The sequence below is a fragment of the Notamacropus eugenii genome, chromosome 1 (assembly GCF_028372415.1).
Source record: "Notamacropus eugenii isolate mMacEug1 chromosome 1, mMacEug1.pri_v2, whole genome shotgun sequence".
In the NCBI taxonomy this organism is placed as follows: Eukaryota; Metazoa; Chordata; class Mammalia; order Diprotodontia; family Macropodidae; genus Notamacropus; species Notamacropus eugenii.
In genome coordinates, this window is record NC_092872.1 from 445865720 (window position 1) to 445883821 (window position 18102).

At 37.2% G+C, this 18102-nt stretch overlaps 1 protein-coding gene across 8 annotated transcripts in view; it reads right to left on the reverse strand.

Moving 5' to 3' along the window:
* Nucleotides 1-18102, reverse strand: part of DENND1A (DENN domain containing 1A) — a 695411-nt gene that overhangs the window by 664031 nt on the left and 13278 nt on the right. For 7 of the 8 annotated variants that reach the window (XM_072631873.1, XM_072631875.1, XM_072631872.1 and 4 more), the window contains exon 2: nt 6613-6683. In XM_072631873.1, the coding sequence (XP_072487974.1) occupies nt 6613-6683 (71 nt within the window). Of the gene's footprint in view, nt 1-6612; nt 6686-18102 lie in introns of those variants that run through there. The other variant, XM_072631876.1, reaches the window with a different exon arrangement.

Genomic DNA, 18102 nt, shown 5'->3' on the forward strand with positions numbered 1-18102 from the left:
AAACCTTCTCCACACTTGAATATCCATTAAAAAGCCCCCTGCCCCGATCACCCCCTGCCTCCAGCTGAGAAGGATCTTTCCTCTCCAAAACTCACACAGCATTTGATTTGTACCTCTCTTACAAACTGGAAAATAAGTACATAAATATCTGTATATGAGTCACAATCCCCCATTAGAGACATCAGGGGCAGCTAGGTGATACAGTGGATGGAATGTTGGGCCTGGAGTCAGAAAGACTCATCTTCCTGAGTCCAAATCTGGCCTCAGACACTAACTAGTTTTTTGACCCTGAGCAAGTCACTTAACCCTGTTTGCCTCCATTCCTCCTCTATAAAATTAGCTTGGAGCAGAAAATGACAAACCACTCCAGTATCTTTGCCAAGGAAACCCCAAAAATGGAGTCACAAAGAGTTGGACACAACTGAACAACAACAACAAAAGAGGCATCTACATAGCACAGTGGATATGGTGGTGGGCCTGGAGTCTGGCACACCTGTGTTCAAATCCAGTTTCAGATACTTACTAGCTATGGGACCCCAGAAAAATCACTTAACCTCTGTCTCAGTTTGCTTAACTGTAAAATAGGGATAATAACACCACTTAATTTGCAAGATTGTTGGGATCAAATGAGATAATATTTGTAAAAAAGCACTTAGCATAGTTACTGGCAAGAGTAGGTGCTATAAAAATGCTTATACCCTTCCCTTCTTTCCTTCCCTGCACCACACTGTAAGCTTCCATGGGGAGGCACCACATCTTATTCACCTTTGTATCTATCCCTGACCCTGACAAAGTATTCTGTACTTAGTAGGTGCTTAACTATTTGTTAAGGACAAATAAATGATAAGGTTTATCCAGCTCAACCTGCTTCCCTACACATTAAGCTGACACCATTTACTGTCTAGTAATTATTTGTGTTAGTATCTTTACCCTACTAAAATATAACTTCCATGAGGGCAGGAATCTTCTGTTACACAAATTTTGCATCTCCCTTAGTTTTTAGACCTGTGTTTGACTGTGTAGTATCCAGTAGTCACTTAATAAATAATTGTTGGATTTGTTGAATTTGAAAGAGGACTGAGAGGAGAATACACAGGTCTACATAAAATCTTAAGAGGCAAATATTATTTTTATAACCATTTTATACACATTAATTTTTTCTAAAAAGTGGGACCTACAAAGGGGGAAGGAGGGAAAAGGGAAGTCTTTATCTAAAGAAATATTGGAAATGTTTCATTTATCCAACCAAAGAACTCTTATTAAGCACCTGCAATGGGAGAGAATCTGTGGTAGGCTCTGTAACTGATAGAAGAACAACTTCTTCCTCTACAGAGCTTTAAGATTTGCAGAGGACTTTCTTTACAATCGCCTTGTGAATAGGTAGAGCCTCAGAGAAGTAAAGTGACTTGTCCAAGGTTAGAAGCAAGTGAAAAAATCAGCATGTGAACAAAATCCAGGTCTCCTGCTTCCAAATCCAATGAGTGCTCTTTTCACTACACCTTGCTCTTCACCATCAATAAGCTTACAATAAGGGATCTCAACCTGGGGTATGAAGACTGCCCCCAAAGGGGTATGGGAAATGCTTAGTAAACAACCACATTATCATAGTGAAATATTATCAGTTTGGTAATGTTAGTGAAAAAATTTACATCAACAATTTTATGGGGCTAAAAAAAAGTGCTATATACCAAATACTGTTTTCTCCATGAAAAAATTGATCTCTTTATTTTATTTCTTGTGTGCATATGCATGGTAAGCTCTAGAATGTATTTCCTTTCATATTTTATATTGAGTCAGGAGTACAGAAAGGTCTTACTGAAAACTAAGGGCAAGGGGAATAAATATTTGGGAACCCCTAGCTGACAATGTAATAGAAAAGATAAAGCAAACACAAGCACAAACATCACTAATTAGAGCCAAAAAAAGGCGAAGGTAGGTAGAAGATGGAGGTCGTTATTTCCATCAAATCAATGAGATTTCAGAGGACATTAAATGGCAGGCAAAGGATGTATTACCTATATCGTTTTGAAACACCATTAGTCCAGGAAACCTTATGCAGTGTAGGCCTGTATGACAATCACTACAACATAAAGCAGAATATGGGAAGGAGCTAGGAGAGGTACATGGGGCTACAGAACTCCAGAAAAAGGAGTGATTACATCCTATTGAGATGATAAAAGATGGTGACATTTTAGCTCTACCCTAAAAGATGAGGTAGGATTTTTGTCAGATCAAGAGGGAGCTATCCCTCCTCCAATTTTCTTATGCCATCTTGTGAGATTCTTTGTGGCCCCTATTACATTCTCCTTTGTGTCATACACATCATATCTCCCTCATTAGGCTGTAAACTCCTTGAGGTCAGGGACAGTTGTTTTTCATCTCTATCCCCAGCACAGAAAGGACTTTGAACATAGTAGATGCTTAATATATATTTGTTGAATTAAAATAAGTTCATTTACATTAGGAACTTTGAAAGTTTCAAATATACACCCACCTATCTCAGAGATTATTACCTTGCATTATATTTGTGAGACAACCTGTCAGTTTTTTTAAGTAGCCCTTTTAAAGTTTCAAAATTATTTTCTAACAGTAAAACTATATCACTGTACATGCAAAGGACTAAGAAATAAGCACCCTATAAATGCACTTGGTTTATAGAACAAAATGTATACTAAATCCTCCAATTAAAAAACTGCAAAGTAGTTTCAGTGCTTTTTAACCCACCTTCCCACAGCAGGGAATTAATCCCTCCAGGGGGATGCAAACAAACTTCAAAGAGAAGATTATGCCCAGACACTAGTACTGTACAATGTAATGTTTATGGTTAAGTTCGTCCAGAGAATTTGGCACCAAAAAACAGTTCAGACATAAGAAACAAAGACAATTCATACAGCAGATTCTTTGCAATTTTCTTAAAGGACAGTGATAAGCGATTGTAGAACATCAATGGGGAACAAGTCTACCACAGATAATTTATAGAAAATTAGGACACTATGAACTTATGGCAGTCAACAAGATTAACTATCAAGTAATAGCTTATGCTCTTTATCTAATAATGGCCAAAAGCCCCTTAAAATGTCTGGACAGCTAGAACAATAAAAACAGCAAAAATGTATAAAATCCAACGTTTGCAGGGCTATGGAGAAACAGGAATTCTAATATATTGTCAGTGGGCAGCAGTGTGATGCAAACAGTAATACAACAATATGCAATGAGTCACAAAATCAATCATACCTCTCAATCCACCAATTCCATTGTTAGAGTTTCATCCCAAAAACATCATTAAAAAGGAAAAAGGATCTACCTGTATAAACCCCACAATTGCAGGGAGACAGGGGACTGAGAACAACTTCTATGTCTAATAATTGGAGCATAGCCGAATAAATTAGAGTAGTTGAATATTATGGTATCATAAAAATGATAAATATGAGCACTCAAGGAAATAAGGAAAAACTTATATGAAGTGATATACAGAAAAATCAGCAGACCCCCAAAGTGCACATATGTGGATTCAGCAAAAAGGAAAGGGAGAAGGGGGGAAGGGAGACTAAGGGAGCAGGGAAGGAAAAAATGGGAGGTGAGGGGAAGCAGTGAGGGGAGGAGGGAGAGAGACAGGAAGAAAAAGGGGAAGGGGAAGAAGAAAGGGGAATAATAGGGAAGGAGGAGAGAGAACAACAGGGAAAAGGGGAAGAAAAACTCAAAACACTGATGTTAAGAGTGTCTCAGAAATGGAAGAGACCTTGGAATATCTAACTTGGCTTTCACTCTGTCTAACTAAACTGTTTTACCAAAGCATAGGCCCTTTGATCATTTGCTCTTCCTCTGAGCTACACTTAAGGCTCAATGAGTAGGCCAAATATATTTAGTCTGGGTCTACAATTCTTCTTGATAACTTAAAAAAGTAACCTTATTACACAACGTTCTTTCTCTTTATACTTAAATAAGTGATGCTCTTTCTAGGTATTTTCCAGGAACGTTTTCTGAAGGAGGATATTTTTATTTTAGTGAGCAGCTTGAAGTTTTTAGAGAGAAGTTTTTGCCATCAGAACACCAAGATCCAAGGTATGTCTTTACCCTTAGTACTTATGTGACTTTAGTCACAGTCACTTACCCTCACTTAGTTTTAACTTCTTATATGCAAAATGAAGATAATCATGTTTGCAGTACCTACTTCATAGAGTGATCACTGCCTCTGGAGTTAAAAGGCCTGGGTTCAAATCCTTCCTCTGACACTACCTATATGCTTTGGGCATTACTTACTCTCCCTGTGCCTCAGTTTCCTCAGTTGTAAAATGAGAAGCTAGATAAGATAGACTTTCAGGTCCCTTCCAGTCCTAGACCCAGAATCTTGTAAAAAAGTGTTTTGAAACTATAAGCTGCAATATAAATAACATCTGCATTATTACTGTGGTAGCGTCATTTGGTTGGTTTTGGCTTTTTGGAGACTGGATCTCCTCATCTTTCCCAGGCTGGAAGTGGGCCTCTCAAAGCTCTCTAATTCCAGTACCGACTGGCATGGAAGCTTTAATTTGCTCCATTTTTCCCAGCCTGGACTGGTTCACCCCTTTTTAGGTCACTTGGTGACCCTTAACTCCTCAGGGTTCATCATGTTAGTGTAACAATTAGTGAGGACCCTCAATTGACCAACTGTAGCTCAGAACTTCCTAACCAAGTGATTCAGTCAGTTAGGGGTTATAATGCTGGCTCTGTTATTAATTCAATCTTGCAACCTTAATTAAGTCAGTTAACTTCTCTGGATCTCAGTTTCCTTATCAATAAAATTAAAAGAATCAGACTAAATAATTATAAAGGCCTGTTCCAACAATAACAGCATATTTTCTAAGGTCCCCTCTCTGCATATCCATTTGTATTAAGCTCTTAAAGGACTAAAGTGGATTACATATTCTATGTCACTTTGTACAGTTTGTTGAATGTAGTAACTATTCTACAAGTATGAATGAATGACTTCTCCCTATCTGTAAGAAGGAAATCATTTGATCTACCACTCAAAGATACTCATAAAAGCTTAGGAACACTTTCTAAACTAAAAGAGAAGTGAAATGTTTGTTTGTTTTTAAATGATATAAAGTGAATGCATCTGCCACAAATGGAGAACCAATAGGTTAAAATACAAAGTGATTTCCGAGGTATGAACATCTATTGTCACTTCTATACAGTAATGGTGATTTTTTTCAAGATAATTCCATATTTCAATAAATCGGTGATCTCATCCATGCAAAAGCTCCTTCACAGTACAGAATAAAAACATTTTCATATCATCTCATCCAGTGCAATTCTTAGCTATGTCTTTCTGTTAAATCCTCCTTAAAGTATACACCCAATACACCAAAGGCCTTCTTCTGATTATTTTATATTTCATAGAGAAAAGTACAGCCCCCAGGCTGTCCATCTGTTGTCTCTGACTCTTAATACCGGATCAGCCCATCTCCTTTTCCAGTGACACCATGTCCTATGTGATGCCTCCACTCCCCCACCCCATGTAAATTAGTCTGTAAATATGTTCCACTGTACTTACTCTGTTATTTTATCTCATTTCCACATTTGTTAACTCTTTTCTTCTCAATACTCTCATTCTTGCTCAGATGATAATTATTGCTCAAGAAAGAGGTTAGACTGAATATTTATAACTGTATATCTATGACACTCAAAATATGAGCAACTAAATGAAGTAAATAAGTTGAGCCTTTTTATAGTTTTCTACATCACTTGATATGTTTCTTTTCTAAAAGGTCACATCCAAATTTTCATTTTAAAAAACCCTCTTATTTTTAAAAGAACAAGAAGGTATACTAAGAAGTCAAAGAATGAAAGAACATTAGAGGTGAAGGGGCTTTTGCCACCAAATATTAGGGCACAGAGTATTAACAGTAACTCATTTTTGCATAATTTTGCAAGGTACTTTCTTCACAACTCTATGAAGTAGGCTTTGGAAGTACAGAAGTTCCCATTTTGCAGATAGGGAAACCAAGACCATAACATGTTAAAGTGACTTGCCCATGGTCAAGTATCAAGTGTGACAGAGAATTTGAACCCAGATCACCTGACTCCAAGACCAATGCTGTATCTATTATCACTATAATGTATATATTGATTGCAGTTAGAATTAAAAGGGACAGTTGGGGATGATCTAATCCAGCCCTTCCATTTTACAGGTAAAAAAACTGAAGTTCAAAGACAGGAGGTGACTTGCCCATAACAAATTAACATGGACTAGAAATCAAGCGTCCCTTTCAGGTTTGCTTATAGAGGAACACAAGATAGAGAATTTTACTTGGAAAATAGTGATCTATGTGTTTCTGATAGTGATATTGCTTCACATTCAACAACTGACCCTCATATTCAAGAGTAAGTTTCAAATTAAGTCCTTCCTGGCATAACTGAAATAAGACATTATGTTGCATCACATGATTTTAAATGTATAAAATACCTGTGATTTTTTTCCTTGTAGTATGATGTAAAAACAAACAAGGGCTACAAACACCCTCAAAACAAATATATACTTTAAAAAAATAAACATTATCCCATTTAAACATGTACCTTATGTGTTAAAGCAAACAGAACAGACCTCATCTTAACCAAACATATAAGTACCTGAAAGAGGGCCTCTTGTCCCAGGAGAGGTCACTTCAACATACACTTCAAATGTAGTCTCTGGATTTTGCCTACAATAAAATAACATGAAGATTATAAACGTTTGTACTACACTGCAGAATACTGTAGAAAGCATCCCTGAAGTCTTATATAGACTTTGGTGAAAACTCAATCAGAATCAACACAATCACAAGGTAGTAAAAGTAAAACCATCCCTGCCCTCAAGGCCCTTACAATCTAGCCAGGAAAGATAGCATGTACATATGTAGCTATATACAAAACAGATACAAAATAATTTTGAGTGGAAGGTACTAGCAGATCAATAAAGACTTCTTATAGAACGTGATGGTGGAGCTAAGTCAAAGAATTCTAAGAATAAGAGGTGAGAAGAGAGTGTATTCAGGCACAGAGGACAGCCAATACAAAGGTACCATGTATGAGTAACACTGAGAATGCCAGTGTGTCTATTTAAGGGGGAGTAATATGTAAAAAAGCTGGAATGGTAGGTTGGGATCAGGTTAGAAAGGGCCATAAATGCCAAAGAAGGTAAAGAGAAACCTCATAGACTAATGCAGTACTTTAAACTGTGATAAGAAATGCTGAAGGGGAAGAGAGTGCAAAAAAGTTTAAGAAGCCCTGGCCTGATGGACAGAAAGTTAGCCTCGGAGTCAGGAAGAACTGAGTTCAGGTCCTGCATTAGATATACATACTAGCTGAAAGACCCTAGCCACATCATTTAATCTCTCACTGTTCTATGGAACTCTCTAAGATCAGTGGTATAAAACTCAAAAGATCCCTGCTGCAGCATACTGACTTAGAAAAATCACAAATTAACATTATCTATGTTGTATTGTTTTTTTTATTTATTTTGTTAAATATTTCTCAATTACATTTTAATCTGGTTCAGGCTACACTAGGGGGTGGGGAGGGCCTTGGGAGGCTGCTTGTGGCCAGCAGGCTTCAAGTCTGACATCTATGCTCTAAGACTACAAGATACATGGATGCCAACTGCATTGGTAGAGGGCATTTCCTCAGCCAGGAGTTTCCAATGACTATGAAATCATAGGTTTAGTTCTTATCATGAAGGCAATAGGAAGCCACTAGAGTGTGGTGAATATCAATGAGATATAGCCAAACATACTTAAGGAAAATTGCTTTGGGAGCTATACAGAGGATGAATGAGACTGGAGGCAGGGAAGCCAAATAGGGGGCTATTTTAAGGGTCCAGGTGAGAGATATTAAGAGCCTCAAATAAAGTGGTGGGTGAGTGGAGAGAAAGGGACAGATGCCAAAGATGTTATAGAGATAGAAATGTCAAGGTTTGGCAATAATTGTATATATAGGGTGAGGAGGCTGAGACACTGAGGTTGAAAACTTCAGTAACTAAAGGATGGTAGCACCCTCATAGATGAGGGAGTTTGGAAGAGGGATGGATTTGGGGGACAAGGTAATGAGTTCTGTTTTGAATATGTTGAGATGAATATACCCTCAGACATCCAGCTGGAAATGATCAATAGGAACTTGGTGATGTTAAGACTAGAACTCAGGAAAGAGGCACTAGGGCTGAATGTATAGATCTGGGAGTCATAAGGATAGAAATGATCATTAAATCCAAAGGGGATGAGGAAAGGGGGTAACATAAAATAAGACAAGAAAGGCTGGTGGGACTCAGATTATAGAAGGCTTTAAAAGCCAAGCTGAGGAGTTTGTATTTTATTCTAGAGGCAATAGGGAGCCATGTAAGATTGAGGGTGAGGCGGGGTAGAAGGATGAAGCATATAATATAGTCTCATTTGTGCTGTGGGTGAATATCAACTTCACAGTTCTTTAGAAGATGCATCAGAAAGAGAATAGAAGCAGAGAGACCAATCGTAAGATTATTCCAAGGGTCTAGGTAAAAGTAATGAGGCATTAAACAATTAGTAGCAGCTGTGTGAGTGGAGAAATGGGAACAAATGTGAGAAACGCTGTGGAGTTGAGTTGTAGAGTTGTAGACCAGGTTACTGACTGAATACAGGGGCAGAGAGAAAGGAAAGAGGCAGAAATAACTTCAAAATGGAATTGCAATGTGCGAAGAATGGTGGTATCAAGAGAAATGCAGATCTTTGGAGGAAATAGTTAAGTTTATTTGCTGTTTGTAGGTACAAATGAAATAAAATAATGAAACGCTATAATGATAATAATAATGAAATAATGAACATTCTAAAAATAAAATAAGTCCATATCTCATTCACAGAGTCACACAATGTTAGAGCTAGATTAAGCCTTTGAGTGTTGTTCAGTTGTTTTCAGTTGTATACAACTCTTCATGACCCCATTTGGGATTTTCTTGGCAAAGATACTGGAGTGGTTTGCCACTTTCTTTTCCACCTCATTTTACAGATGAGAAAACCAAGGCAAATAGGGTTAAATGACTTGCCCAGGGTCACACAGCTAGTAAGTGTCTCAGGCCAGATTTGAACTCTGGTTCTCCTGACTCCAGGGCCAGCACTCTTAGGGATAAAGAAACTCATGACTAGAAAAAGTGGCCTATCCAGTGTCAGAAGCACTTAGTCATGGAGCCAGGACTTAAGACTCAGGGCTCCCAATTACCCATCAAGTTTTCTTTCCAATACATTCACACTGCCTCTCATGCAAGAGAAGAAAAGGTTCAAACTTGTATGGTCACTTGTTATGTGTATTGGGGGTACAGCTGAGGGGGCAAAGGGGAGAATCATATTTGATGGTAAAGACAAATATTAATTAGAAAATGTTTCTGCACATTTAAACAACTTATATATTACATATCAATAGATTATTCGGTAGCTCCTTTCCACTTAAAATTCTGGATTAATACAAAACACATATATGACAGAAACCATAATTAACTTCTCTACCCTAAAAGAAGCTAAAAAGGAACAGTGTCTGTTTATCGTTAGCTCACACAAGGGCATTTCATATCTGCTTAATGCATATTTTAAATTATGAGCTACCAACCAAGAGCAACTCCTCAACAGATAAATGGTCAAAAGCCATAAACAAACACACCTTAAAAAACTGGGGAACTATCAAGAACCTTAGGAAAGATTGCTCCAAATGCCTGATAAAAAGAGACATGCAAATCAAAGCAATTCAGGTTCTACTTCATATTCAACACATCAGGCAAAGATAAGAAATGCTGAAAACAATCAATACTGGAGGAGCTACAGATAGACACATGCATAAATACACTGTTGACAGAGCCAAATATTGGTCTAACTATTCTAGAAAGTCATCTAAAAGTGTATTTTTTTCAAGTGACTTGAAATGTCCACAACCTTTGATCCAGAAATCTCCTGCCAGTCATATACCTCCCATGGAGGTCAAAGACAGGAAGAAAGTTCCAATATTCATCAAACTATTGATAGCACTTTCTGAGATAGAAAAGAACTGAAAACAAGGTGCTCATTGATTGCGGAATAACTAAACAAACTGTAGTACATTAATATCATAAAATATGAATGCACTTTAAGAAAGAAAAAGACAAGGAATTTAGAGAAATATGGAAAGACTTATATGAACTGATGCAAAAAGAAATGAGCAGAAGCAGGAAAACAATATAAACAATACACATACTGACTACAACAATATAAATGGAAAGAACAATAAAATGAAGCTGAATGCTATGAAAGTATAATTACTAAGCTTGGACCCAGAAAAGATTTAGTGACCCAACAGTAATCAAAAGACATAAATAAAGAGTTTTTAAAAGAACTAGAAATTGCTCCAAAAGAGAAACATAAATTAAAACAATTCTGAGGTTTCACCTCAAACACAGCACATTGGAAAAGATAATAAAAAATGGAAAAATCTTCCCCTTTCTACTATGCATTAACCCAGAAGTCTCTAAGAAAGAGAAAAATGAATGAATGAATGGTGAATCTTTTTGCACTTCCCTCTCTTCACTGCAAAGGTGGAGGGAAGGTGAAAAAGTATAAGTGTGGAATATTGTATATGATGTTAGACATGGTCTACAAGTTTATGCTTTCTAAGCAACTTTTTTGGCTTTTCTTTTTCAGTTTTTGTTACAAGGCAAGACTCCATGGTTAGGGAAAAAGGGATAAAATTTAAAATCAATAGGGAATCAAAAAGCATCAACAAAAAAATGAATGTGTGTGTATGTTAAATCATGAATCCTCAACCATTTCCCCAAAGACTTGAAAATACCAGCAGTAATGACATCAAAATGAATATTATATATACATGGACACACAATTACTGCGGGTAATATCCCCAACTGTCACAAGGAAGGAGGCACTAAAAACATTCTGTACCCTCTTCCCTGATAAAAACCCAAAGTAATCTAGGAAACAGGAATGTGGCACTAATAAATGGCTTGGATTCTACATCAGCATAGAATGGTAGGGAATGAAAGGGAAGTTCACATCACATAATGGAAGAACTTAAAGGGATGGTAAAATAGAACATGTTAGGGCTAGAGGGACCCGAGATCGCATAGGCCAGCCTACTCATTTTATGGACAAGAAAAGAGACTCAAAAAGGGAAAGTACCCAAGGTAATGACCTTTTAAATGACAGTCAGGACTAAAACCTAGGTCTCCTGACTCGTATTCTATTTCCAGTACACCACACTGTTTTCTACTTTCATAAAATAATCCTAACACGATTTAGTAAAAACAAATTTTAGTAACTATAAAGCCCTAGTCTCCTACCCTCTACCCTTTTAAATTATTTTAGCTATTAATTTTTTAATTTTTTGTTTTCTCCATTTATTATTTATTTTCAGCATTCTTTTCTTTTCAAATTTTGAGTTCTAAATTCTCTCCTTCCCTCCAACCCATCTCCCACTCACTAGGAAGGAAAGTAAAATGACACCAATTATACATGTGAAATCATGCAAAATGTATTTCCATATTTAGCTATTAATTTTTTTAAAAAACAGATCACAAATAGGATGTTTTCAGAAGAATTCGAAGGCACCAATGGTCATATAAAAATGCTATAAATCACTGATAGAGAAATGCAAATTAAAAAAACGCTAAGATACCACCTCACACCCATCAGATTGGCTAACATGACAGAAAAAGAAAAGGACAAATGCTGGGGGGGATGTGAAAAAAATAGGCATATCAATGCACTGCTGGTAGAACAGTAAATGGGCCCAATTATTCTGGAAAATCCATTGAAACTATGCCCAAAGGACTGTAAGACTGGTATATATCCTTTGACCCAGCAATACCATTACTAGCTCTGTACCTCAAAGAGACCAAAAAAAAAGGAAAAGAACCCATATGTACAAAAATATTAATAGCAGCTCTTTTGTGGTGGCAAAGGATTGGAAATTAAGAGAATGTCTATCAGCTAGGGAACGGCTGAACAAGTTGTGGTATATGATTGTGATGAAACTGTATTGTGCTATAAGAAATAACAAGCAGGATGGTTTCAGAAAAACTTGAGATGACTTATACGAAATGATGCAAAGTAATGTGAGCAGAACCAGGAGAACATTTTATACAGTAACAGCAATGCTGTAAGACAATTGGCTGTGAATGACTAACAGCAATACTGTGAAGATCATCAACTGTCAAAACTTAGCTGCTCTGTTCAACACAATGACCAAGACAATTCCAAAGGACCCCATGATGAAAAATGCTATCCACCTTCAGAGAGAAAGTGATGTACTCTGAGTGCGGATTGAAGCATATTATTTATTTGTTTGTTTTTCTTGCTTTTCATTTTAATGTGGCTAATGTGGAAATGTTTTGCATGCTTTCATATGTATTTCATACATTATAATGTATATCATACTTCTTGCCTTCTCAACAGGTGAAGGAGGGGGCAGAGGAAGAGAGAATTTGGAATGAAAATAAGAATCTTTTTAAAAAATAGCTCATAATTATTACTTCGATGTGATGAGTGATGATAAAAATCAACGAAGTTTTCTCACTTAGCTTAATTGCTAAATTGAGCTCAATTCAATACATTTTAAGTACCAACTTTGCAGTACTTGTACTTCCTAGAATGCCTTACAATTTACAAGGTATAGTTTATTAAGTGATTAATATTTATTATTTCACTTAACTCTCACAGAAGTCCTATCAGGTAGGAATGGTCACCCTTACTTGAAGGTTAAGGAAATGATGGCTGAAAGACATTATGTGACTTCAAGGTCATATTACTTGATTGCAAGTGGCTGAATCAGTAGACTCGAGTTCTTCAGACTATGAATCAGGTTCTTTTCTACTCTCCCATAAAGGGTTGTATTCTATGCCTCTGTCTACATGTGTCACCTATGGCAAGGTGAAATCTCTCCAGGCTTATTTCCTTATTTGTCAAATTTAGAAGCTGGACTGGATGGAGACTAAGGTCTCTGCCAGCTCTAATATCTATATCCTGACATTCCACATGGAGTTTGAAACTGTGAAACATTCTCAGAAATACTGGCAATAAATTGGGCTGTAATTATTAGTTACAGTTGTATTTATCTATGATCATTTACATGTTACAGATGGAAGAAACCATGACTAACACTATGAGACAAGTTATATATAAAGACATCAACAAATCTCCATGAGTTATTTTTATAAACACCAAATCTAGAGCACTTAACTCACATTCAAACAAGAAAGGCTTTTTTCTATTTTGTTCCCTGTCTTAAATACTATTTCCTATTTCTACTTTCCTAAAAAAATTAAGATACCTTCTAGTTTTTCAGGAGAATATTAATCACTGCCTTCATTCCATATAACTAATCCATGACTTTTTAATTTTATTTTTTTAAACTCCTAGCAAAAAGAAACTCCATCCTGGAGAAGTCAGCTGGTGACACACAGTTCCTGGGACCTTGACCTGCTGGAAGCTAGGATACGAATCCCAGCCTAATACACACACATATATCCCATCTGTGTAACTGTGAGCAACTCACTTCTCCTTGAGCTTGTTTTATCATCTAAGATGTAGGCCACAATCTCCGCTCTACTCATTCACATATGAGGAGAGCAGTATAGAAATGGAAGTTATTGCTAATGCTCATTGCTAATTTGATGAATAAAATGGCCACACTCAGAGGCCATTTTCTCCTCTAGGCATAAATCTTCTCCGTCTCGTGCTTTATGTATATAATGTACCATCATGGCAAAATCAAGTCAGTCAATAAACATTTATTAAGTGCTCTGTGCTGGGCACTATGCTGAGCCCCAGGAATATGAATTAAAAAGAGAGAAAGGCGGTTCCTGACCTCAAAGACTTCACAGTCTAATGAGAGAAGACAACATTCATGAGTATAAATGAAGCTGAAAAAAGAGGGGGAGGAAGGGTACCCAATATAAGGGCATAGTCATGATGCAGTTTTGGTTCTCTCACAATGCACTTATGTCCAATATATTATTATCTTAAATTAACGAAAAAAAAGCCACAGTATATTTTCTTCCAAGCAGAAAGAACATTAGATGTGGAATCAGAAGGCCTAGACTCAACTCCTAGCTCTTCAGTTTGCTACCTATGTGATCTTAGGCTTAGACTTTTTCAAAACTTTCATTTTCTTTTCTTCAGGATGAAGAGGTCAAACTAAATCATGTTAAAAATATCTTGCAAGCTCTTTTTGTGTTGGTTAAGAACTGGAAATCAAGAGGATGCCCATCAACTGAGGAATGGCTAAACAAGCTGTGGTATGTAATTGTGATAGAATATTATCATGCTATAAGAAATTGAAAGCAGAATGACTTTTAAGAAAAACCCTAGAAATACATGAACTGAAGCACAGTAAAGTGAGCAGAACCAGGAAAACACCGTACACAATAACAGAAATACTGTACAATGAAGAACTGTGAATGACAACTATTCTCAGCAATACAATGATCCAAAACAATCCCAAAGGGCTCATGATGAAATATATTATCCACCTCCAGAGAAAGAACAGATAGTGCCTGAATAACTGAAGCATGCTATTTTTCACCTTCTTTCATTTATTTTTAAAATTCAAATCTCCTTGTGCAAAACAACTAACGTGGAAATGATTTACTTGACTGTACATGTATAACCCTATATCAGGTTGCTTACCATCCCAGAGCGGGTGTGAGAAATGAGCCTAACACCAAGCCCTCAACTGTGAGAAACATGCTCACCTTAAACAAAGAATAATACATGTTGTGAAATCAGGAAAGCTTGTATTAATTTCTGTTTTCATTTCTCCTGAATAAACACGTAACTCCCAAGTAAGACTATAGGAAGACCACAATTTGTTCAGACCAATGCAAGCTCTTTCTCCTGTTCCAAATTTTGTACTTCCTGCCATTTGGTCACATGACTTCATGTTCTCCTATCTGATAAGCTTTCCCTCAAATAACTCGTCAAGCCTGTGCACAAGTTGCTGACCTTTAATCTGACCATGCTAGGTCACAACTCTGATTAACTATCACAACTCAAAGCTGGAAGTTTTTATCCTGTGGAAACAGAATTCTTGTTTATTTCCCACAGTGGGGAGAGGAGGGAGGGAAAGACAGAATTTGAAACTCAAAACTTTTTTTAAATTGTAAAAAAAAAAATTGTTTTAACATGTAATTGGAGAAAAAAATAAAATATTATATTTTTTAAAATATCTTGCAAATCTTAATTCCTTTGATCTAGCATGTGCTCCAGGGTCTTCAATTACTCATGATTCTTCAGTCTTTCTCTAAATGGCAAATACTGGCAAAGTCAAATTTACCAAGCACAAACTGATGCACTATTGAAGATGCTTTCCTTTGGGATAAAAGGGCAGTAATGTGGTTAAATGAAAATAAGAGACCACAGTTCTGGTTTCAGCTACTCCACTAACTTGCCATGAGACCCTGGATCAGTTACCACCTCTCTGGGTCTCAGTTTTTTTACTCTATAAACGAAGGAAGCTGGACAAGGTGATCTCTGAGGTCCTTCCAGCTCCTGCACACTATGCTTATTCCTTCCAGATTTAACACCTTATGCCTTAAGTTCCCTTCCAGCACTAAAAGTATAAGTGCAGTGAAGGTAGCACTAAATTTCATCTGCAAATAACATAAATACATAGACACAAATAACTACTATAAATGGACCTGAAAGAAATCATGCTAACCACACTCACTATCAAATCCAGTTCAACCTATGCATGAATCCCTAGCCTAATTACTTCTCTACCTTTACAGTAGCGTCCTGGCTTTCCTAGGCAAAGCTAATTCCTCTACATGTGTGTTAAATCCTTCTTTTTCGCTTTCCCCCTCTCCCTCTCCTCATTTGCCCTCCTTCCCTTCTCCTTCTCCCTTTTTCCCTCTCCCCCCATTTCTCCCTTCCTCCCTTCTCCCTTTCCACTCTCTTTTCCTCTCTCCTCTCCCTCTTTTTTCTCTCTCCCCCCTTCCCTTATCTTCAACAGATCTCTACATATTGCCCTCAAACATATCACGTCTCCCTCATCCATGAGAAATCTTCACCAGACACTATGACCCCATCTCTCTTGTTCTCTTATCCAAACTTCTTGAAAAAGCTTTCTATTCCTCTCCTCACTCCAAACCTTTGCAATCTAGCTTCCAACCTCATCACTAAACTAAAGCTGACTTCTCCAAAGTTATCAAAGATCTCTTAATTGCCAAATATAATGATCTTTTCTCAATCCTCATCTTCATTGATCTCTGCTTGCTGAATTTTACATTGGTGACTTCCGTCCCCTGGCTACTCTCTACTCTCTACTGGTTCTCATCTCTCCTAGTCTTCTTTGCTGCTTCATTAACCACATCATGCCCACTAAACTGGGATATTCCCCATGGCTTGGTCCTAAGCCCTATTCTTTTCTCTCTCTACAATTTCTCTCTCAGTAAGCTGAACAACTTTTATGGGCTTAATTATCATTTCTATGAAAATAACTCACATACCGGAGTTTTAGTCCCTCATCATCTGCCCACTGGACATTTCCAAGTAGTTCTCCTTACTATAAGCATCTTAAACTCAATATATCTAAAACCGAACTCATTATCTTTCCCCAAAAACCCTCCTTTCTTTCAAACATCTCTATTTCTGTCATACACCACCATACTTCCAAGTTTATAACCTCTGCATTATCCTCAAGTCCTTAGCCTCTTTCATCCTACACATTCAATCAGTTGCTAAATCTTGCCATTTCTCCATCCACAACATCTCTTGCAAGCAATATCTTCTCTCCACTCACACAGCCACCATCTTAACTCAAATCTTCATCTCCTCTCGCCTAGATTATTGCAACTAGCTCCTAATGGTCCCCCTGCCTCAAGTCTCTAACCATTCTAATCTATCTAGTTTATCCTATATACTGTTACCAAAGTAATTTTCCTTAAGTACAAATATGACCATGTGAGTCCCTCACTCAATCAATTTCAGTGGCTTCCTATTACCTCTGGGATAAAACATAAATTCCTACATTTATTTTTTAAAGCCCTTCACAACCTAATACCAACTTCTTTTCTTTCACTGGACATCACTCATTCAGCCTCCACTCTTTGATCTAAACTGGCCTCATTCACACACAGCACTCCATTTTCCCTGTTCTGTGCCTTTACACTGGCAACCCACTCACCTGTAATGCCCTCCCTCCTTGTCTCCACCTCACGGAGTCCCCCTCCATACAAAAGAGCAATTCAAGTACCAAGAAACAACAGTAAGTATACGCAAGATCTGACAGCATCTACTATGAAAGAGAAGAGATCTCAAAACACAAGATCCCAAAAGGCAACAGTTACAGGCTTACAATCAAGAATAACATTCTGCAAAATTGAGTACAATCCTACAGGAGAAAAAAATAGATCTTTGATGGAATAGAAGATTTGCAAGCATTTCTGCTCTTAAAAAATCAGCTGGGTGGCACAGTAAATAGAGCACTGGCCCTGGAATCAGAAGGACCTAAGTTCAAATCTGGCCTCAAGGCACTTGACACTTACCTTGGGAAAGTCACTTAACCCCAATTGTCTTGCCTTCTCCCTCCAAAAAAAAATTGATTTGACATAAAAGAACCAAGAGAAATATACGGTACATACCAAATGATTATAAGGGATTCATAAGGGCAGGCTATTTACTGTTTATTTTATATGTATATATACATATATAATATAAAATGTATGTATAAGATTCTTATTAATAATTGAGGAGTGCATATGTAAGACTGGGGAAAACCTGAGTAGGATATGAATTTAAAAAGTAAAACCATTTAGAAACAGCTAAAAAACAGTATATATTTTATACAAATGAGGTACAAGAGGAAGAATCAATACAGAGAATTAGATGGAGGAGGAGGGCTTGTACTTCTGGTAACCTACTTCATTGGGAATGGGTTTAAGAGAGAACAATGCATATATATATTTAGAAAGTTATAAAAGTCTTCTAGATTCAGAAGAACTAAAATGGTAGGAGCATAGGGAGGGGGAGAGGACAAGGGAGAGATCTTCAGAGGGAAGGGAGAGGGAACAGATAAAGGGGGGTATAGAAGCGTGTCTAGATTTATTTGGCAGGACAGGGAAGAGATCCTTGGAGGGGGTTA